General features: G+C 54.9%; 6 protein-coding genes across 6 annotated transcripts; 2 read left to right on the forward strand and 4 right to left on the reverse strand.

The window, feature by feature from the left end:
• Positions 1 to 46: 46 nt before the first annotated feature.
• Positions 47 to 1195, reverse strand: SPSK_04383 (uncharacterized protein; the record flags this gene model as incomplete). The annotated part of the gene is made up of 3 exons (XM_016731191.1): positions 47 to 587; positions 673 to 732; positions 945 to 1195. The coding sequence occupies 3 exons, from the start codon at positions 1193 to 1195 to the stop codon at positions 47 to 49; spliced, it is 852 nt and encodes a 283-aa protein (XP_016585618.1).
• A 6413-nt stretch (positions 1196 to 7608) lies between these two features.
• SPSK_04663 (uncharacterized protein) lies at positions 7609 to 7998 on the reverse strand (the record flags this gene model as incomplete). The annotated part of the gene is made up of 1 exon (XM_016731463.1): positions 7609 to 7998. The coding sequence occupies one exon, from the start codon at positions 7996 to 7998 to the stop codon at positions 7609 to 7611; it is 390 nt and encodes a 129-aa protein (XP_016585619.1).
• A 2395-nt stretch (positions 7999 to 10393) lies between these two features.
• On the forward strand, positions 10394 to 11828 carry SPSK_04268 (uncharacterized protein; the record flags this gene model as incomplete). Its single annotated transcript, XM_016731079.1, has 3 exons — positions 10394 to 11080; positions 11164 to 11273; positions 11342 to 11828. The coding sequence occupies 3 exons, from the start codon at positions 10394 to 10396 to the stop codon at positions 11826 to 11828; spliced, it is 1284 nt and encodes a 427-aa protein (XP_016585620.1).
• A 162-nt stretch (positions 11829 to 11990) lies between these two features.
• On the reverse strand, positions 11991 to 14009 carry SPSK_04079 (uncharacterized protein; the record flags this gene model as incomplete). Its single annotated transcript, XM_016730890.1, has 1 exon — positions 11991 to 14009. The coding sequence occupies one exon, from the start codon at positions 14007 to 14009 to the stop codon at positions 11991 to 11993; it is 2019 nt and encodes a 672-aa protein (XP_016585621.1).
• Positions 14010 to 15171: 1162 nt separating this feature from the next.
• SPSK_03875 (phospholipid-transporting ATPase) lies at positions 15172 to 19509 on the reverse strand (the record flags this gene model as incomplete). The annotated part of the gene is made up of 3 exons (XM_016730690.1): positions 15172 to 15346; positions 15415 to 16082; positions 16138 to 19509. 3 exons carry the CDS (start codon positions 19507 to 19509, stop codon positions 15172 to 15174), a joined length of 4215 nt encoding a protein of 1404 aa, XP_016585622.1.
• Positions 19510 to 21017: 1508 nt separating this feature from the next.
• On the forward strand, positions 21018 to 21541 carry SPSK_04604 (uncharacterized protein; the record flags this gene model as incomplete). Its single annotated transcript, XM_016731405.1, has 4 exons — positions 21018 to 21173; positions 21244 to 21293; positions 21378 to 21432; positions 21494 to 21541. The coding sequence occupies 4 exons, from the start codon at positions 21018 to 21020 to the stop codon at positions 21539 to 21541; spliced, it is 309 nt and encodes a 102-aa protein (XP_016585623.1).
• Between the last annotated feature and the right edge of the window lie 456 nt (positions 21542 to 21997).

Consider the following 21997-nt stretch of genomic DNA (forward strand, 5'->3'; position numbering starts at 1 on the left):
TCAGTAGTGGGCATGCTCTGCATGCGCCACTTCTCACTGTAATAAATCATTGTCCAAGTAGAGGCGTCACGAGCTCAATGCTCTTCGGGCGAGCGTAGCTGCTGGGCCGCCGAGGAGGCAATGGCCGCTCTGTTGTCAGGTACCCAGATACGCCCGCTCCGTAGGTGTAGTAGTTGGGGGCACCGGAGCTGCGGTAGTATCCCTGACCTTGGTCATACGTCGATGCATACACCGCCGACGGCTGCGTATAGGATGTGCTCGGGCTGGTGGCGCTGCTGCGCGTAGAGAAGGGCCAGATGCCAGAGGAAGAGGCCGCCAGTGTTGGCGATGGGGGGCTGGCGTCGCGCAGAGACAAGGAACGCAGCGCGGCCATGGCGGAGGACGTCGTGGCAGGAACAGTGGAGGACATGTTCGCGGGGGTGGGCGGGAGCGAGAAGTAGGTGGAGCTGGGCCGGGAGGGTGACGCGCGGGGGATAATGTCGCGCGGCTCCTGGGCCTCCGTGTAGTACATCCTGCTGCTGGCATAGGTGTCCTTGAAGCTTTTTGCGCTCACGCTGGCGCCGTGTTCTTGGTCGTAGTCCCGGCAACTGCAAATGGTGTTGTGTTAGCTGCGTCGTCGCATTCGGTTCATGGCCTGTGTAAATGCATGTTGTACGGCAAGGTGAGACATACGCTTCTGAACAGTAGAGAAAACGGTCATCCTTCGCGACAAATTGCTTCTCGCAGGTCATGCTATATTGAGAAAGTCAGTCAGCGGGGTATTCCATTTACACAGGACGAAGGACATTGATAGAGTGCGGCCACGTCGCACGCCTTTGAGGCAAATTGTGCGTCAGGTGCCCGGTGCAAGTTGACCAAAAGGGGCATACCGGCTACGAGAGCCAAGGAAAGAGGGGAAAAAAGCGAGGGGGCACGGTCGTGTGTAGAGTTGCGTTGTCACTAACCAGAACTGCGGAAAGCTTTCCCTCTCGTCGTCGTACCAGTAGTCGTCGTCACGTAGCTTCTCTGCGTCCCGGCTCGAAGATCCCGACTTGCTGGACTTTGAGCTGGGTTGCGAGGAGCTGCCTGTCCGGCGACTGCTACTACTGCTGTTGCCATGCTTGGAGGACGTTTTGTGCTTGGAGTCGGAAGTGGACGCCGCCTTTCGGACATCGGTCATAGAACCGTGTCCAGATTTCCGCCGGGAGTGGTGCATTTTGTAAGTTGTGTGAGGTCGTTGTGAGAGATTGTGTTTTGCTGGCGGCTGGCGCGGAGTCACAACGTTGTCTGTTGTGCTTGACCGTGCGTGTGACGATAATCAAAAGTCGGAAGTAAAACGTCGTACCGCAGTGAATGTGGTCAGGTGTCAGTTGTCGTATATTTTAGATTGGCGGGTTGAGATAGTCGTGATGAGAGAAACGCTGTCTCTCTTATATGATATGCAAAGGTGAAAATTATAAAGAGATGAATATGTTTAGGCGAGAGTAAGAGAGTAAGAAGAAAGACAATAAACAGCGAAGTTATATGGTGAGAAACGGAGATGGTGGGTAACGAGTGAGTAATAACTGACGGCAAAGCAAAAAACGTGAGAAAAACACAAAATGACGAGGGAAAAAATGTCAAATTGGTTTGTATGTGTTATCGCAGGTGGCGAAATGTCAAACTGGGCTGCAGCAAGAAAATTTTCTGCATTTACTCGCTTGCCTGTTCGGGATGTGAATGGGGTGTAAGATGGGGGTTTAATCCCTTCAGCTGGTTTGGGGGGGGGGGGGGGGGTTGATTTGTGCGTGGGATGCTGGTGCTGCGGTATTCCCGTTGCGTGGTAGAGTTGATTGGCTGATTGGTCTTTGTGTTGACAAGGAAGGTGAAAGGGTTCTGCTTGGCTTTTCTGACGTTTATAACCAGGACGGGCCGAAAGAGACAAAACGACAAGAGACGGCGAACGACGAGAGTCAAATAGTCCAATACCCAAGTGCCCAAGTGACGCAGACAGGTCAGATGGGACAGGAAAATGGGACCAGAATAAGAGGGGACAAGAGAGGAATGCCACAGATAAAGAAAGGGCTTTAGCGCCGTGGAAGAAAATGAGACCCTGGTCGTGATAAAAATCGTGGGGAATCCTTGGCAGGCTGGTTCAGATAGTCATGTACTCCGTAGATTGTCGTAAATTGTGCAAAACTCGCTTGTGCGCCTTGTCATCCGTGTTCCTTTTCCGTGGATGTGTTGTTTTGTGTTGTATTCGTTTTACCTGTGGAATTTAGTCGCAGGCTATCTCGGCTGTTGGGATTGATATGCACCAGGGATGGTGGTGGTAATGGTGGTGTAAAGGGTGTTGATCAAAGGCCTCGTCGAAGCAAGCGAAGTCGTTCTGGCGATAGATAGCGGATGGCGGACGAGCCAAAGTAGAACCAAAATCCAGCCGAAACGTCGCAGAGGAAAGTGCGAAGAAATAGGAGCACAGAGCACAGTGGTAGTGGTGGGTAAATCAAGCGGATATCGGAAAACGGGGGGTGTCAGGTGGGTATTCATGGATGGCACGAGCTGGCGTCCGGTGCAAAAGCGACGATGTCTCGAGATTGGGGGCGGGGAAGGCCACCAAAAAGAGGAGTAAAGGGAACCCCTGGTAGAAAGTTGGCCAGGGGTACTGGTGATCCACGAGAAGAGGAGGTAAAAGTAAGTGGCGAAGAAGCAGACGACAAGAAAAGTAATGTTCAAAGGGCTGGTTAAAGGGTGTGATAGACAAAAAGAGCAGAGGCGTCCAGGACGGGAGGGGGGCACAAATGGGAGAGATTGGTATGCGTGGGCGTTCCGAGACGGTGGCTGATCACTTGTCGAGAAAGGTATTGGGATCCGAAGACTGGAGAACGCGAGGGATACCGTGGTTGATGCAAAGTAGTTTTGTATCTCAGCTGGCGGAAGATGGTGTGGTGGTCGGGCCTTGTGCCTGGATTATCGGACTGAGGGGGTGGACGAGGGGAGTGGACGAAAGTGGGCAGTAGACGACCAGCACAATGTGGCGTGCAATATCAGTGGGAAAGGGAATTGATAAGCGTGAAGAAGTGGTGATGTCCGAATGAAAGCAGACTCAGGGGAATGGATGCTTTTTGTCTCTTTGTTTGTTGACTAGCTGGCGCAACCGGCGGGAAAGAGCAAAGGACCGGAGTTGAAAGGAGGCACGGAGATTTGGAAAGACCGCAGGCAATGACGTAGATTGCTGGTGCGGGATTCGAGGTGAGCGAGCAAGCGGTTGGAGGTGAGCAAGGGAAAGAGCGGCTGGCCGGGATGGAGAAGGGAAGGAGCCTTGCTTTTGAGACTGGCGATTGAGAGTTGGTGGAGTTAAGAAGAGTCGATTGAGAAACACAAAGTGGAGGACACAGGACGGAGCAAAAGAAAATCCAAAAAAAAAGACAAGCCGAAGACGAAACGAGGGACCTTGGGAAGTGATATACTCTGTTCAGCAACAAGTAGCCACACCACGAGGTACATAATGGAGCATGACGCGGCGAAAAAGGCGAGATCAGAGAGCCGCGGGCGACGTCTGGACGACTGGTTCTTGCGTGATCGCGGCGAGGACCCCCAAAACAATTAAAAATAAATAAGCCTACGGTCGCAAAGGCGTCAATAAAGAGGCACGTAAAAACGCATGGCGCAAAACGTAGCTCGAAAGGCAGGGCTTTGAGGCGGTACTTTGTAGCTCTACAAGCAACGGCGCAGTCGCTCCTGCTTAGACGTCAAATCTATGGACCGTCCCTGCCTTGGAGGGGCAGCCTGCGGTATCGAGCGGTAAGACACGTAAGATATCATCTTCTGACAGTCGCGACAAAGGCTGGTACCTGCCTCTTTTGTGTGGGTTGTATACGGTTGAAAAGTCACTTTGTGTATGGACATGTCTGGCGATGGTGGAGGTATTGGGGACCATACGTTGCTGTGAGTGGCCCGAAGGTCGAGTGTGACCTCAGGCTCGCCAGGGTCACCACACACCTCTGCCCAGAGACGCTACGCCGATCCGAAAGCGGAGACAAGTCATGCTCCAGCAAATGTCGACAGCTGAGATCGCCAATGGCAGCGCGTAGCAGCGCATGGTGGTCAACAGCTGTGGTCAGGACTATGGATAGTTTGTGGATGACATTGTGAGCAGGTTGTTGACTGGGATCTTGGCCTAGTGGATAAAGAGACGGGTCTGGCCCAGACTGAGGACTGGGTTGTCAAGCAAGATACAAATCGGTACGACATACGGGAGTACAAACAAGTAGGGTCTAGAAGCGCCGTCCACGTTCCCGACTTGGGAGTTTTGTTAGTCATTCAGGGAAGGAGGCCAGGAAGGAGGCAACTGTTGCCGGCTGGTTGACGTGTTTGACTTCACTGCAGTCATATCATACGTAGGCAGACACTGTTTGTCCAAGTCACAGACTTCCGTTGGAGGCCGAGGAAGCCGTTGGGAGAAGGGAGAAGAGGGGAAGGTTGAAGGGACCGAAGATTCGAAGGGGAAAGGGAGAAGGGAAAAGTAACGATGGGCGAAAACGATGATGTGAGTAAATCGTACTTTTAGGTATCTTAGGAGCGGTGGTCAGGGTACCGCACACCCGGACCGTTTCAGGGCGCAAGGGCGCGGTTACAGGGCCAAGGCCAAGGCAAGGGCGGCCGCGCTTTTTCCACGAGTCACTTCCCGTCCTGCCCGGTGGACACTGTGTAAAGAGAAGGTGAAGGGCGTACAGAAGTATTACAGAGCAGAAAAGAATGCCAATGGAAGAAACGCGAACACAGACTAACGAAGACAGAGTCAGACGGCCTGGCGTTCGAAGCATGATCACACGTAAGATACACCGTGTTAGGCGCTAAAGTAGCCAAGGCAAAACAAAACGGATTCATTACGTCGTCATACTATGGCAGAGGGTTGATTGCGCAATTGCTCGTCAATCGAAGCACAGCGTACACAGTAGGAAAAGACGGCTGGCACGGTGTACGGAATTTGGTGAGTGAGCCTGGGGAGGAAGGAACGATGGCTTTGCAACGATATGGCAAAAGCAGGTGGGGACAAGAGGTGTCAGCGTCAGCCAGGGAGGAAGGAAGTGATGGCGTTTTCGAAGAATTTTCACATAGTCAATGGCGACGCGCGAGGAAAACACAACGGCAACGACACATTCATACATTCATACATTCGTACTGCTCATATTACCAGATACTCCGTACGAAATATGAACCAGCCCTGTGGAAACGTGTGGGACGGGCGGCGGTGACTGTGGTGACGCGAACCCCGTTGCAGGAAGGCGCCACGCCCTTGTCCCATTTGGGGCAGCTATGGCGAAAGCAGGAAGGACCGATGGGCTCTTGACACCACAGTACAACATCTAGCGACAGACAGGCTCACAGGCAACCAACAAGCACTGACAGGAAGACGTCTGTCGATATCAACGCTGGGTTGCCAGAGGCCCAGTTGCCTGCTACAATGTTTCGACCGGTTTGATGCTGATCTCGGAGCACTGCTTGCTGCCTCGTTTCCGTTGAGTTGCCTTTGTTTCGTGCCGACATATCCCCAGGAATTCTCTCGTTTCCTCGAAGATTCTTTCACTCGCCTCGTCTGCTCACTACTTTTGCAGAATTTCTCCGCTTTGGGAAGACGAACCAGTCCGACCGTGCAGGTTTTGCTCTCTTGGTTGCTGCTGGCCAGCCCTGAGCGCACGCCGTCGCTTTGGACAAAGTGCAGGCCTGTATTGAGTGCTCACCGTTGGTTCATGACAAGACGAATCGAAAATAGCCGAGCACGTTTCTCCATATTTACAGAGTAGTAATGCCATGCGGATTTGCAGCTAGGAAAGATCCACACGAGGCCGGCAGACGGTGGAGTGATCTCAACGTTCACAAAAATAAAATCCAAGACAGTCAAGGATTTCGAAAAGACGAGGGCTTAAAATTTTTTCATTCACGATCCAAGAAGCGATTCACCTCGATCCCTTGCAGGCCTCCTACTATACGACGTACTCCGGGTGGCTCCCGGTCCATCGGCATGGGGCGGCCGCAAGGGCCATGAGTCCCCAGTCCAGTCTCCAGTCCAGTCTCCCGTCTCCATCGTTGGCGGCCACGCGCTGCAGCAACCTGTTTGGATTGGTACAGCACAAGAACCAAAAGCCGCCAACGAAGAAGAGTTTTCTTCTCATGCGAGCCTGAGTGTATTTTCGTTTTCACTTTCAGCTTTGCAAGTAAACATTCGGAAGAATTTTCGCGATGGGTTTTAGATGAATTTGCACAAATGGATGAGCGAGGGCCAATAAGTTGAAAACAAAAAAAAAAAAAAAAAAAAAAAAAAAAAAAAAGAATCAATGGCCAGCTGCAGGGATTGGCCAAAGAGATTTCACACGTCTTTCACACAGTCGTCCACAATCACCAGCATACAGATGCACCCCTGGTTTTGGACCACTCTTGTCACGCCGCACAGCTGCAGCTCAGGTTGCACTGTCTGCATAACGGGCGTTCTCCCTCATTCCATTATTTTCTGTGCTTGTTTTCCGGGATCACCAACAGACAACTCGCCCCCACCGACTTGCAACGCGCCGTGTCTAATTTGTTTTCCATTATTGGGCTTGCCTGCCCTGAGAGTAGACGACACAAAAGGAAGAGAAGCTCTGGCTCCTTCGTCTCTCCGGACGGCGTCACGTCTTGTCAAGTCGAAGCCATCAAGTAAAATTACATCCAGGGCAACGGTTGCCCAAGGCTGCCCTCTTCCAACTCTTTCCATCCTCTGCCATCCCTGCCATCCCTGCCATCCATCCTGTTTTCCCACCCTCCGTGCTTCCCGTGCCGCGTCTGCCTGCAGCATCGCATCGATTCCCCCGCTTCATTCGATGTGTCTTCAGTGCCCGACTTACTGGCAGGGCATTGGCTGTCAAGGAAAGACGTGGGGGGTGCATTTTCTTACTCGTATGCACATAAAAGACCTTATCGCAGCGAACGCTGTGATCGCGGCTGTCGAGCGTATCCAACGAGTGTGATCGGACAGCTTAATCTAGAATCATATGAAAAGAGAGGGGGTCCTTCGGGGGGAAAGGACAGGCTTGTTGATTGGCATTGATGCAACCCTCCTTGAAAATGACCGAAAAGGTCCAGCTGCAGGTGGGCGAGAAAGTGGGCGACAAGTAGAGGACAATCAATTTACGACGTTGTATCTTGTCCCTTCTCGAGGTCGACGTCCTCTATATTGCATATGCACATATCCCGGACCTGCCGTATTGAGACAATCCCAGAAAGAGGGGGCTGCTATCAATAGAAGCAAAGAGTAACGCAAGAAGAGGCACAGGGACGTCGCCAAGGCCTTTGCTTTTCATGCCAAACGTTACGGAGTAGGCCACTACTCTCTACCGAGCAGTCCGTACATGATTTCCATTTCACAATTCTCCCTTTGGGAGTCAGTTGACCATGCAACATTGGACAATTCATGTCGAATCTGCCATCATCCCTTGTAGTTGCGGCTGTCGACTTTTATGACCATTGTCTGATTTTCGTGTTTCATTGGCCCATCGCTGTTGTCAACAGGCGATCTCTTCTCCCCTCTCAAAAATGGCAACAAACAATATCTTCGGCTTGCCCTTTGCGGTTGTCCTGCTACTCACAGCGATACGCTGCTCTAGTCAAGAGTTATCGTCCGCCAAAGATGGAGGAATGGGTCGCCGAACCCCATCCCACAATCTCCCTGTCCGTTCTATTCCGTTTCAAGTCCTCTATTTTTGTTGATCGGTGTCCCTGCTGTCCAAGTTGTAAAGCCGCGCGGTAATCATCGGCTTGGTTTACAACGCAACCCACACTGTGTAATGGTACCAGCCCTTTTCCATGGTTTCGCATATGCATCGCAGCCCGTGTCCGCTCGGCACATTCGTACCATAAAATGTCGTACGTCGGATTCAGTCCCTCTTCCGCCATTGTATGCATATGGTCGGTTCCACCTGGAGCATCCACTGCACGACTTGTCGCCTGTGCGGATCTTTGTATGTCGTCGCGGGCAATCGAGATAACGACATCTTCCGCCATGTTCCCTTCCGACAACAGACAAGACAGTTTGCCTCATGTGAAACACTTGCATGTTGCATGCCCTGGTATGCCATTTTATTCTCCTATCGCACAACCCTCGACAAGTTGTTGGTAGTGACAGGGCGACGGATGAGAGTGAGCATATGTGACCCCCACGACCGAAAAGCTGTGTCTTGCTTGTTTACTTTCTTTTGCCGAGAATTTGGTCCAGACACTTGCGGCAGTCCATCTCGATATGATGTCGTACATATCCTTTGTATATTGCTCTTTGTTGTCGATCCGCCATTCATGCAATCGACAAACACGCCAATCGACAAAAATAACAAAATCCTACATCTTTCATTTAAAAAAATGAAAAACAAAAAACGCCAAATTGACACGCTACGACGTTTGCTGATCACTTTCCATCAAACACGCCATGAACACGGTTGGATCACGCTACCACTGGCAACGAACATAAAAAACACACCACCTTTAGATTGAAAACTAAGACGCTCTGGTGTTGCTTGGTCTGGAACAAGTAGGCGAATACTTGGCACGAATGTCGGCACTGTCATGCAGCCGAGACACACACAAACAAGCCAACCACATGGTGCCTACAATCGACATTCCGAAAGGGAGAGCTCTCGATCGACGTCGAAAGCCCTCATTCCTTCGTAGAGACCAATTGCGACCCGAGGGGCATCTCCCTTACATGTTTGTCTGCCGACGTATGCACTTTACGTACAAACTACCAAGCAAAGCAGGTTGCCATTTACCTCCCTGTCCCGACTTATGGTTTGCCAATGACGGCTTCGCGTCGCGCTCCTCGTGGCAGGCAATGAAATAATGATTTTTTTCCTTTCCCCTGGCCATACATGTGGCAAGCAACAAGAGGGCCGATTGGTGTCTTCAACCCTGGTCAACAAACCAGAAACGTCTAGGCCAGGGACTGGAGACGGCAGACATTCATGACATCTCGAAATGTCCCCTTCTCTTACGTCACGAAGTAAGACGCAAAAGCCAGTCAAACCGTGGGTCTTTTATTTCTATTTTTCTTTCTCGCCCTCTCCTATTCTTCATCGTTCCTTGTCTCTCCTTGTCTCCAATGTCCTCTCGAGCTGTCCCGTTTCTTTGCTGGCCTTATCAATGGCTGGACCGAATCCTCGCTGCCAATTTGGATTTCCCGACTTTTCCCGCCAACCTCTTTAGTCTTCGTCTGCCGCATTCGCTTCCTTCACTCGTCAATGATAAGGCTGAAGAGTCATCCCTTTGCGGCTTTCGTCTCTGTCTTTGTCGAGGTCCTCTATCGCAAATACGCAATTGCCTTTCGCCATTCCGCCCGATATCGCCTTCTTCCCTGGCCTTGATAACAAGAGCACTGTCTGGAGAAACATGGATCCTGACTCACCATCACCTCTTGTGCCCGATGTTTATTTTGGACAAGGCCGGGACTCGTCCTGCATGGCAAGTCTCAGGCCATTGTTGCTCTGTGCATGACTCTTCTGTTCTCTTGACGGGCCAGCCTTGCGACAGTGGCCATGCGCATGCATCTTAAACCGAGGAGACGCCGACATCGGCACCTCACACCGTGCAGCTCACCTTCCATCCGTCTTACACGAGAACTGTGAGCCTCACAATTATTGTAATCCTCCATGGTGAAAACGATCGCCTTTGGGCTGTGGGCCTGTGGCTCAACGCAAATCGAAACGATGGTCGTCCGACATCGATATCATATCGGATGCCGAAAGTAAAACGGCCTTTTCATCGAAGGCCGCCGCCGATCATCGCTTGCCTCAAATCGATAACCCATAAGGATATACGAGGCATTCCATACTTACGACGACGAAGTCGCAGCTGCCAATGTCAAAGTATGAATGGCCAATCGAGACTAGCCGAGGTTGACGCCGAACGCAGATAACAGATGGGCAGCCGTTGGTGATTGTCTTGGTCCTTATCTCGAATGATTGCAGCGATTGTCGATCTTCGATCCTCTTCAGTTGGGCTTACGGAGTTATCGTTGCACTACAGACGAATGATTTCGAAATCACGAGACTCGTGACTGCACTCGTACTTGACAAAGAAGCCGCTATTGCGGTACCTTCCTTAGCAGCCTCCCCTCTCGACTTGTGAAAATGACCGGTAATGATAATCCGGGGCAGGCGAGACCAAGCGGCGCCTTCCCAAAAAGTGCAGTAGCTTGGTAGTTCCTACCCCACACAATGCTGTGGAGATGCAGAGGGCAGGTGCGAGACAGCATCAAGAAGTTGTGTAGCATGTCGTAGGGGCATGGCGATGTTGCCGTTTGTGGACGGCATTGAAAACGGAAAGAACAAGTACGACATAGAGCGCAGTCTGTTGACGGCCCACTTCTCAGAAATTGCAAGTAAACAACTCAGCATCGCATCGTCACATCATGACGTTGCCCGCGACCGACGGCGACCCGGGGTTGATGAACCCGTCACCGGTGGCGGCGACAGCACCGCCGCAATCACAAGCACCGGCGGAACCCCCTAAACACAAGAGAGGAATAGGTCGCCGGGTTCCACCACCTGAAGGCAGTCGTCCACTCGACAAGAAGCGCGCCCGCGACCGGCGGGCCCAACAGGCACTGCGTGACCGGACGCGGTCCACCATCCACAACCTGTCGGAGCAGGTGTCGACGCTGACGCGGGTCCTCGAGCGGCAGAGCCAGGAGCTGAGTGTCGTCAGGGGCCGACTGGATGCCGTGACAGCAGAGAATGCCATGCTACGCCAAAGGGCCGCCGAAGCATCCGAACCGGTCGATGGAGCGTCAGCAGCGACCTCTCCGTCCTGCCCCCTGTGGAAGACGCCGCCGCTGAACAGTCCGCCGGCGAGCATCGCCGACCAGCTCTTCCAGGGGTTTGTCGACGTCCAGCGCCGGGCCGTGGCCCTGGCGTCTCCGTCGGCCACCTCCGCGTCAACAAGCTCGGCCCCTGACATCACACCTCTCCTCGACAGCCGTCGCCGTGGCACAGACGAGGTTTCGAGGCTCGCCAGTGACGTCGTGCGCACATATTCCGAGCTTGACACGCTACCCAAGCAAATTGCCGTCCACTTTCTGATGACGCATCTTTTAAAGGTGTGTTTTGGTGTCTCCGTTGTTTTGGCTCTGCTATTCTAGTACCTTATTTGTCGCTCTCCCACTACTCACACTCGCTTCAGTGGTTCGTTCTCCTCGACGAACCCAGCTGGAACAGCGTCCCCGTCTGGCTTCGACCTACCCGTGCCCAGCGCACCATCGAGCATCCGCCGTGGATCGACCGCATTCCTTGGTAACCTCCCCTTCCCTCTCGTTATGATGCGGCACGTCCTGTGCTAATTGTTTGTCACTGATCGGCAGGCCTGCTGCACGCGACTACCTCGTCGTCCATCCTGAGATCACTCTTGACCACTTTGCAGCCAGCTATGGCACCAGCGTACAGATCCGCTGGCCATACGATCCGTCGATGGTGGTGATTGTGACGCCAAGTGCGCCGGGCAGCAGCAACAATTTCATCAGAGACGGTGATGGCGATGGCGACGTCAACGACTACATAGTCAACCCTGTGTTTGCACACCACATTGCCAAACTAGCGAACTGGGAAGTGGGCGACGCGTTTCGGGCGCGGTTTCCAGAGATGGCCAGGCTGATTGATGAATCGCTGCTTCTGAATGAGGATGGGCAGACGCAGACGCTTATAGGCGAACAGCCAGCCTCACAAACAGTATCACCGTCGACGACAATGTCGACGACAACATCGCCGTCGTCACCTGCACGGCCAGTACAGCCACTTTCCATGCCCATGGCCATGCCCATGGAATCCGGCTTGGACTATCTACCAGTATGAGGCTGAGACTCCAAAAAACAGGCCAGTTCTACGATGTGGCAACATGATACAAATACAATTTGTGATTCGTATTTTGGGTTTGATATTCAAGCAGAGAAACGAACTATTTCGAATTTGTTAAAACGTTTTTTGATCCTACGGAGTCTACAGACACCCATCGTCTCAAATACGCCCACGCTCCAGGAACTTGTTGGGGATGTCGACGTGCTTGGAACGGAGGTACTCGCAGAGATTCTTACCAAGACTGTCGAAGCCGGTGGTGGAGTTGAAGCCTCTGTCCAGATGGTCTTTCAACAAGAAGTGGACGGCACGCAGTTTCGGCAGCTCAAAGCGGTCGATCTGCTTGCCGATGTCGTCCTTGCCGAGCAACTCACGCAGCTTACCCACATTCAGCAGCGTCCGCAGCCAGTCCCATTCGTCATCGTTGCGCACAAAGAAGCCGACGTTGGCATTCGACGACTTGTCACCCGAGCGACCCAGCACGACGTAACCGAGAGGCGCACGTGTCGTTGGGCCAAAAGCCGCGACGAGGTCGGTGACGGGGTTGGCCGTGTCGCCGCTGGGCTGTTCGCGCGCATACTCCCGTGTGGTGGCCGGGTCTGGCGGTGGAATAACAACGGCCGTCCCGTCAGGTAAGTGCGCCGTTTCCGTCACGAACTCCTGCGACATGAGGCACGCCCAGTACTCAAAGTATGGCCGGCCGACCGATGCGCGCATGTCGATCGCCATGGTGCTACCTGGGTATCCTTGCGACAAGTTCTCGATGCAGTAGCTGGCAAACGTGCCGCGGTCGGCGCCGACCATGTCACCGGACAAGAGGTCGGCATGCGGCGATTGGGCGACAACGCGGAAATCAACAGTGGCCGCCTCCTGCGACTCCGGGTCAGACGGCACGCCTCCCGCGAGCTGAAATTTCAGCGCCGAAAACTTGTCGATATCATTGCCAATCAGCTCACGGATCTGCTCTTCCATCATGGCGGCCTTTTCGGCCACGTCCAGCCCCGTGATGTAGAAGTGAAACTCGGCCTGGTAACCGCCGTGCGCGGTGACGCCGACTTTCGTGGTAGGCGGTGGCGGCAGGCCCTTAACACCGCCGATGTGGACCTGGTTGTCGCCTACCTGCGTGAAGGTGATGCCATCGATCTGCGCGGTAACGTCCGAGTTGTAGTACAGCGGACCCTGGATTTCGTACAACAGCTGGCTCGTGATGGTGCCGGTATTGACCGTGCCGTGGCGGCCGCGCTCCATGCTGATGACGGCCTCGCCCTTGTGGTCAATGGCGGCAATGGGGTACCCGAAATCTGTGCGTTTCCTGCCGAACGCCTTGAACCCGGAATAATAGCCACCAGTGGCGTATGTGCCGCATTCGATAAGGTGACCGACCATGAGGGCACTGGCGAGCTCGTCGACATGCGTTTCGCGCGTCCAGCCGTGCCACCACATGGCGGCACCGACGGCAAGGCTGGCGTCGGAGACACGGCCGCAGACGACAATATCAGCGCCAGCGGCAAAGCAGGCGGCGACGCCCGATCCGCCGAGGTAGCACTGGGCCGCGAGAGGTTGAAAGCCCCAGTCTTGGATGGCCTTGTTTTGCGGGAGGCTTAAGAAGGGTTCGCCTGCATCCGAGCATCCGACCGAAGCAAGGATACGAGTTAGCAGCACTACGAGTATAAAAATTCGAGCGAAGCGAGGACCAAAAAGAAGAAGAAAATTCAAGAAGAACGCACCCTTGTTATACAGCTTCATAAAAGCCTCTGTGACATCGTCACCGTCGACATAACCGACCTTGAGCGCAACACCGTGCTTGGTGCACAGGCCGCGCACAGCGTCGGCAAGACCAGCCACGTCGCTGGCGCCTGCGTTGACGGCCACCTTGATGCCGCGCCTTGCCAGCCAAGGGATCGCAGGGTCAAGCTTCTGTACAAACGACGGCTCGAAGCCAGTGGTAGACGACACCTTGGCTGTGTCGCCGCCAGCCAGGCGCTCCTGCTTGTCGGCGCCGCGCCAGGTCATGTTGCACTCGGACATCCAGTCACCCGTGATCACGTCGGGGTCTTCGTTCTTGGCGAGGTCGTGCAATGCACGCTTGCGGTCGTAGACACCCGCCGAGCAGCCGGCGATGCGGATGGGGCGGCGGGGTACGTTGCCGGCATGAGTTCCGTTTGTTCCGTTGGTGGCCATGATGAGGACGGCGGAGTCGAGGAAACTGTCGGATTATGGTCTAGGCTACCAGCTTTCCGAGGCCGAATTCAGCACGGCTCAACAATTCGGCTCACCATCGACATGAGCAGCACAAATTATATATCAATCTATGAAGAGCGAATATGTGCTCCTAATACAAATATGGCACCCCATGATCCACGGCTATCACTGATTCAGTGATGTATTTCCTGGAGGGCTGATGTAGCACATTGACTCCACAGTTGTCTGCTTGACTCGTCTCGGTTCTCCCCAGACTAACGCTCTATCGGGAATCGTTCTCCTGTTCTCCTCTCGCCTCGTCCGCTGTCAACTTGGAGATGTTGTCTCGTGCGGGGAAGAGATGTCATAGGAACCTGAATTAGCGTGGGAAACGGCTCTCATTGCACACAACACGCCAGTCAGTTGAAGCACAAGAACAGAGACGTCGACGACGACTCGTCCACTTACACGGAAGATCCACTTTTTATCTCTAAACTGCAATAGCTGATTCAGTGGTCGAGACCATGCAGTCTCTTTTGATAGGCATAGAAGACTGGTCTCTAACGGAGATGAAAGTGAAGTATTGGCAAGAATCAAAGTTGCCAACTGTGTGCCTGTCTTGCGCCTAACTTTGGACAATCAGGTGTGCGAGAAAGAAAATGGCATGACATGTTGTCGGGGCTCAGAATATGGCCAAAACGTTACCTCAAAGGCACCGACAACATAAACGACCACCTGTTGCGCTTCTCGCGCTGCTCCGCTAAGAGCGCAAAAGCATGTTTATACTGTGTTGATATTTTGTGTGATAGTTCGAGCACATTTTTGTCTGATCCATCATTGCACTATTGAAATTCCACATAGCCCCCTGTCCTCTTTTCCCGTGTCCAGAATACAGACGTTGCAAAAATAGGAGATCCTTTTTACATTGTACAAGAAAAATAGAGAAGAAAATAGGATCGAAATATAGAGATCAAGCTCGCCCAAAAAGAAAAGAGTTTAAAAGAAGGAACAGAAAACAAAAAATATAAAATAACTTTGGTACACCGACGCCCTAGATTCCACGCCGCCTCCACACGCGCGGCCATTCTTTGGCGGCCTCTCGTCTTGCATATATTTTCCCTCTGCCTCCTCGCGATCGTCTCCTTCTCCACACCCGTCACCCTTACTGCGTCCGCGACGACGCCATCTCGCCGTACCGACCACGCACTTGGGTGGTATCGTACGCCTGCAGCACGCGCGTCTGGCTCTCGTCTGCCTGCGAGAAGGCGTAACCGCGCTGCTTGCGCATCCGCTGCACCTGCCGCACCTTGCGGATCGCCTTTTGGAATTGTTCCATTCTAGACAGTTAGCGACAATGGCTCGACAGCAATTTGGGGGCGCGGGGGGAGAGACCGGAAGACCATACCTCGGCCGGTAGTCCTGGATGTTGTATTTCTGAATTTCCTGGATGTGGTGGTACGTCTCCGGGCGGTACATGCGCTTGGCGTACTTCCACGCAAAGTCGCGCAACAGACACATGATCGCCAGCACGAACATCTGCAGCCAGAACACGGCGCTCGAGTAGAGCCGCGGCACCACGCCCTCGTACTCGGTCGAGATGCGGATCAGCGGCGCCACGGTGCCGTACACGGCAATAAACCCCAGCCAGATGGCCATGCTGCCGGGAATGGCAATGATGTGGTACTTGGTCCAGTTGTTCGTGACCAGTGCCGCCTTGCCCAGCACCGTCAACAGCACCGCGCCGTACAGCGCCGTGCCCCACACCCAGTGCCCGCCCGTCTGGCCGTTGCTGAGCATACGGTCGTCGTACCAGAAGAGCTCGCCAAAGACGTACAGCACAATCGAGTGGTACGTGGCCGTCAGGATCCAGCCGATAAAGATCTTGATCTTGAAGAACTCGTTGCGCTGGCCGAGGCCATACAGCTGTGGGTAGCGGTCGAGAAGGCGTGCCGAGATAAATTGGTCCAGGATGCCCATGGCCAGCGGCGGCAGTACCGTATAGAACACGTTGTAGAACGACAGCGTCCACGACTCGTAGATGACTTGGCCGGAGAAGACATTTTGGAAGGTGTACTAGACTGTCAGTGGGAGACAAAAAAAAAAAATAAGGGTGGTGACGGAAACCTACCCAGAATTGCGTCAGGTACAGCGTCATGTTCTTGTAGAACGAGTACAGAATCGCTTTGCTGACCCGGTGGTAGCTCCACGCGCCGTGCACCAGCAGCAGCTTGCGCAGGTACCGGAACTGCCCAATCGACACGTCGGCACTCCGCGCCGCCTGCAGACCCTCCATGCCGCTGATGCCCACGCCAATGTGCGCGGCCTGGATCATCGACACGTCGTTGGCGCCGTCGCCAATGGCCAGCAGGATCGACTGCTTCTGGTAGCGCTTTACAAGCTTGACCACCAGCGCCTTCTGCAGCGGCGACACGCGGCAGCAGATGACCGCCTTGCACATAATGGCCAGCTCCAAAAACAGCCGCTCCAGGTCCTTTTCGAGCGCAAACGTCAGCGACTTGCCGTCAATCACCAGCGCCAGGTTGTCCATCTCAATGGCCAGGCCCTCGCCCTGCGTGCGGATCGCGTCGAGCTTCTTCTGCAGGTTGTCGCGCGTCGCGGCCGCCGTCTCTTCGTTGACAATCAGCAGCATCATGTCCTCGCTCAGCAGCTTGCAGCTCATGCCAATGTTGATGGCCGTCTCCTGCCGGTCGCCCGTCAGCACCCACACCTTGATGCCCGCCTGCTGCAGCGTGTGGATCGTCTCGGGCACACCGTCCTGCAGCTTGTCTTCGATGGCGGTCGCGCCCAGCAGGTAAAAGTCGTGCTCAATCAGCTCCGCCGCCTTGTCGAGCTCGTCGGCGCGGTTGCCGCCAATCGTCGTCCCGGCCGCCTCAAAGACGCCCATCCACTCTTGGAACTCGTGCTCCGGCACCTCGCGCACCGCCAAACACAGCGTGCGCAGGCCCTCGGAGGCATACTCCTCGAGATGGCGCAGCGTCGCCTCGACGTGTGGGTTGTCGTCGTTCAGCCGCTCCAGAATCACCGTGTCGGCGCCCTTGCAGTAGCAGCGGATCTTGCCGTCGGGGCACCGGTAGATGGACGACATGCGCTTGCGCGTCGAGTTGAACTCGCACACGGCCAGCAGCTCGTACTGCTGCTCGACGCCGTTGGCTTCGATGATGACCGTGCGCGGCTTGCGCGCCGTGAAGCGATAGCCAAGCGACACGGCGCCATCCACCAGGGCGCCCTCGTCGGGCGATGCCGCCTGGTACTTGATCTCGCCGCCCTTTTGCTCGGGAATGACGGTGTGGCATGTGGCCAGCAGGCTCAAAAACTGGTCAATGGCACCGGCCGACTCGTGCGTCTTCAGGTTCTGGCGCAGCTGCTTGAAGTCGTGCACGCCCACCTCGACGCCGTCCTGCACCGTCGCGCGCCGGTCCTCGGGCACGTCTTCGGCGTACATGATGCCGGCGATCGAGCACTGCCGGAACTCCATCATGTTGCACGTCAGCGTGCCCGTCTTGTCTGAGAAGACGTACTCGACCATGCCCAGCTCTTCGACCAGACTGGACGTGCGGCAGTTGGCGGGCGTGTCCGTCTTGTCGTAGTACATGTCCAGGTCGTCGTTGATGAGGATGGCGTGCCAGTACTTGACGAGCTCGATCGTCACGAACAGCGAAATGGGCACGAGCGCCGAGAAAAGCACCCAGTACGTGACCATGTCCTTGAAGAAGGTCGAAACGGCCGAGCCGGCCGAGTCGGTCTTGGCCAAATACAAATAGTCGAGCGACTTGCCGCTTTTGTTACGCCACACCAGGTCGCCGACGGTGCAAATAATGCTGAGCGCCAAAAGGACGCCGATGAGCAAGAGGACCAGCATGTTGAGCTGACGCTCCACCTTGGTGCGCTTAATGGGCGCAGCCGTGGCGTTGCGCATCAGCTTTGTCTCGTGGCCCGTGAAGACGACCACGCCGTGGATCCAGGGTGTGTTGCGCAGCGTGGCGCCACGCAGCAGCAGCTGCTCGGGGTTGAGCGGCAGTTCCTTCTCGCCGCCGCCGGCCTGCATCGTCAGAGTCGCCTCGTACGTGTACAGGCTGCTGTTGGGCTGCTCGGAGCGGATGCGACCGCCGAGGCGGCTCAGGTCACTTGAGCTAACGAGGGTCGCCGTCTCGGGCAGACCCTGCTTGATCTTGAGGTTTGTTTCGCCGTCGAGGTTCGCGGTTTCGATATAACAAAGACCCTCGGGCTCGGAACTCGCCAGCAGCACCAGATCCGCAGGGAACGGCTCTTCGGACTCGACACGGACAATGTCGCCCACGGCGACGTTGATCCACTTGGTCTCCTCAAACGACGACCCGCGCAATACGCGCGCCTTGGACATATTGAGCGCGCGATCGGCCTGTTTGCGGCGGTAGTCTTCGACCAACTCCTTGCCGGCCGACACGAGCAGCACGACGATGAGGGGGCCGATGGTGGTGTACTGGTTGGTGGGCGAGAGGTTGGGGATTTGCTGAAGGGCGGCAGTAAACAAGAAGAAGATGTTGGCGTATTTGGAGAACTGCTCAAACAAGAACTTGGGCAGGAAGGTGATGATGTTGTACTTGGCAGTCGACACGTGGTTGTCGACGTACTTGTTGGCGGCGTTGGAGGGCGGGTTGTTGAGGTGGATGATGCGCGGGCCCAGCGTGGCCGGGTCGACCTTGTTGCGGCCGAAGCCGAACTTGAAATTGCCCATGTCGAACGACTTCTTCTGCCGCCGGCCATTGTCTCCCGATGCCAGACCTCCACCGCTGCCGCCACGGCCGCCGCCGCCGCCGCCGCCTGAACGCTGTCCTGCGGGTCCCGCGGCCGATTCCGTCAGAGGCAGGTCCATCTCGGAATAGCCGGCCTGTCCCAGGCCGAGCATGTTTTTGGCGCGGCCGAGCAGGCCACCGCCGAGGCCGAGAACACTGTTGCGGTTGCGAGCATTGGCGTGGCCCGGCGTGTCGCCCGAGTTGATGCGGCCGCCCTGGTGGTAGTAGGACTGGCCATCTTCTGGGTAGTCGTCAAAGTCGTCGGCGTACCGTTGGTAGTTGCCGAGACCCGATGTCTGGCTGTACTGTCGGTCGGCCTCGGTAAAGTAGGGGCCGCCAGGCCGCGCAGAGGACGAAGAGGCATAGGAGGAGTCGTAGGCGCCGGCGCCGCTGCTGTTCCCGCCTCGGGAGGCACTGCTGCCACCGCCGGCCGCGGCAGACGAGAAGGCATTGGCGCCGCCGCGACTCGTTTTGACGGAGGGGTGTGTGGTCTCGCCAGCGCCGACAAAGTCGTCGTAGGACACAGAGGGCCGTGTAGGGAGGGTCTCGTCCTGGTCGTGCGTGTAGGTGCGCATGAGGTCGTCGTCGTTGAGGTCAGAGCGCTGGCCGCCGCCGTAGACGGGTTGGTCGTCAAGGTCGAGCAGCAGGTCGTTGTTGCGCGCGCCTCCGTAGCCCCCCGACGGGGGCGGTGGTGGTCGCCCTGTCATTCAGATGGATCGAAGGGAATGCGAGAAGAGGGTGAGAAACGTGGTTGTCGCAAAAAGCGAAGCCAGTCAACAGCTGCTTCAAAAGGGGAGAAAGGTCCCGTCGTGCGGAAGACTACGGCAGCAGCGGAGCAATCATGGACACACAGGGACGGCACGAAGGGTGGGTGTTTGATGAGGAGAGAGAACAGTGCGTGTCGCGCTTGTCGAATTCGACGTCGTGATGGATGCAAGGCGTCGGTGTGGTGATGTGGCCGTTTGGTTGAGGTTGGTTTGAGGTTGGCTGCTTTTGGCTTTTGCCCGTGTTTCTGGCTGTGTTTCCCGTGTTTGGTGACGAGGCCACTGCCACGTTTGTTTTGGCAGCGGTTGCTCCTGCTCTTTAGTCTGGGCTGGGCCCCTGGAGATCTGCCTAGAGCAATTGGCCTTTGGCCCACTGGCACAGCCACTTTGTTTGGGGGCGTAAGGAGTAGGTGGTTGTGTGGAATTTTAGGTATTAAAGTTGCTATTATTTTTAATCATCCTCCCCGGCCCCTTCCTGTCTTAGGCGACCTTGTCGCTGCAGCTGGGCAACTTCGATAGTGGAGTAGCGACTGGTCAGCGCTGTAATCCTCTGTAATTACATCGTATTACAGCATAGGCAAGAGCGACTCCATTGTGCCCCATTCAACTGCGCGTTTCCGCCTCCCTGAAACAAACGCCGCGTCCTATTGGCTGCAGTAGTGGGTGCCGCAAAGGGGCTCACCAGCAGGAGCAGTCTGACGGCCAGGGCGTGCCTTCCTGTTTTAACTTGTCCTTCCTCCGTCGTTTCTTATTTCTTTTTTTGGCCGTCTCTCTTGCTTCGTATTTGACCCGCAGCAGGTGCGATGAGAGGAGACGCGCGCCAAGGAAATCCCTCTCAGTGTAGCCCCCTTTCGTCATATGAATACGTGAGCTCGAGGAAAGTGCGACGCACGATGCACGGGGCGAGAAGGAGCACCACAGCCTCGCTACGGCACAAACTGCGACGTAATCACGACGTACTCCGTCCAATGTCCCGTGTTTCCGTACAGCGTGCCTGGCGCGCCTTCTACGAGCCACGGTAATTGGATTGCAGAAACACGGAAGGTGAAATCGACTCCAGAAGCCGAAGAATGGGAAGGCTCGACCGTTGCGGATGCTTCGTGTCTCAGATGTGCTCCATAAAAAAGGGAAAGAGGCAGGGCCTTTGACAACCTGGCTGCTTGGCACTTTGGCAGCAGGGGGGCGACCTACTAAATTTCGCCAGCATTTACGCCACACTCCAGCCACAGCACAGTTCATCAACAGTGGCGATAACCTCAACTTTCTTAAGCATTCCAACTCAGAGTTGAGATGAACAGCGCACTTCAACTCTCCCCAACACCAACTATTTAACTTTTTGATTTCATCACATCTGCACCGTCGGGATACAAAGCAACCATTCACGGCGAAGCAAGCAACCTAGACGCATCCCACGGGCATTTTATTCACACACGCACATCCACCTGGACACCATGGTCTGCAGCAAGTGTGCCAAGCTCGTCACTGGGACGTCGCTGGCCACGCCTGGCGTCAAGAAGAAGAATGAAATATACTATGGGTCAGCAGCCTCGTCTTCGGCCAGCGGCGCTAAGAAGTCGGCCACGCTGGGCCAGAACGGTATTGGCAAGGTGAGCTGCTGTGTCCTGTGTGCTGTACTGTGATGTGCTGTGGAGTCATGTTGCAACTAACACGGAGTAGAGCAAATTGACTTCAAAAGCTGCCAAGAATCCATACGCGCAATACTCGAGGTGAGGTTTAGCCCAGCGTTACGGAGTTCCATCTGCTGCCGCGCAACAAATGCATCTGAACCGCCTGTCTGACCGCGCTTCCAGTTCCTGCGACAAGTGCAAAGTCAAAGTTGCGCAAGGACACAAGTACTGCCACAATGTGAGTTGTCTCGCCAAGTGCCGCCCTCATTTGTTGTGGATCGACTTCTAACTTGTTGCAGTGTTCATACAAAGAAGATGGTGAGCTTGATTGGTCTATTTTGCATTGACGACCGCACCAGCTCACAGAAAACAGTATGTGCCATGTGTGGCAAGCCAAATAAAAAGGCCAAATCGTCGGCACCGTCGGTCACAGGACAGAAGTTCACTCTGAAATGAGGTTTTGACGTGGGATAACGACGATCCAACACGAGACTTGAGCCCGAGCCGGGGTCTCTGGGTCTTATGAGCAACGTCACGGCTATGTTCAGGTCCTCCGAGACCACTCGAACCCTTCTGCGACGGCTGTTGCGCTGTATGAACCACAGCGCGCCATCGTTTGTATCTCACGGACAAACGTGGGACAAGGACCGTGCAACCGACAGATACAGCATTAAAGACAATGTTCCCTTTGTCTAATCGACAATAGTAAGCCCGATGCACAACTGGGTTGTCGCTAGCCTTGAAACTGCCTTCATATTACTACTTTCAACACGAGGCGAAGTGGGAGCACCTTGAGGTTCGAG

This window comes from Sporothrix schenckii (assembly GCF_000961545.1).
Source record: "Sporothrix schenckii 1099-18 chromosome Unknown Cont47, whole genome shotgun sequence".
NCBI lineage: Eukaryota > Fungi > Ascomycota > Sordariomycetes > Ophiostomatales > Ophiostomataceae > Sporothrix > Sporothrix schenckii.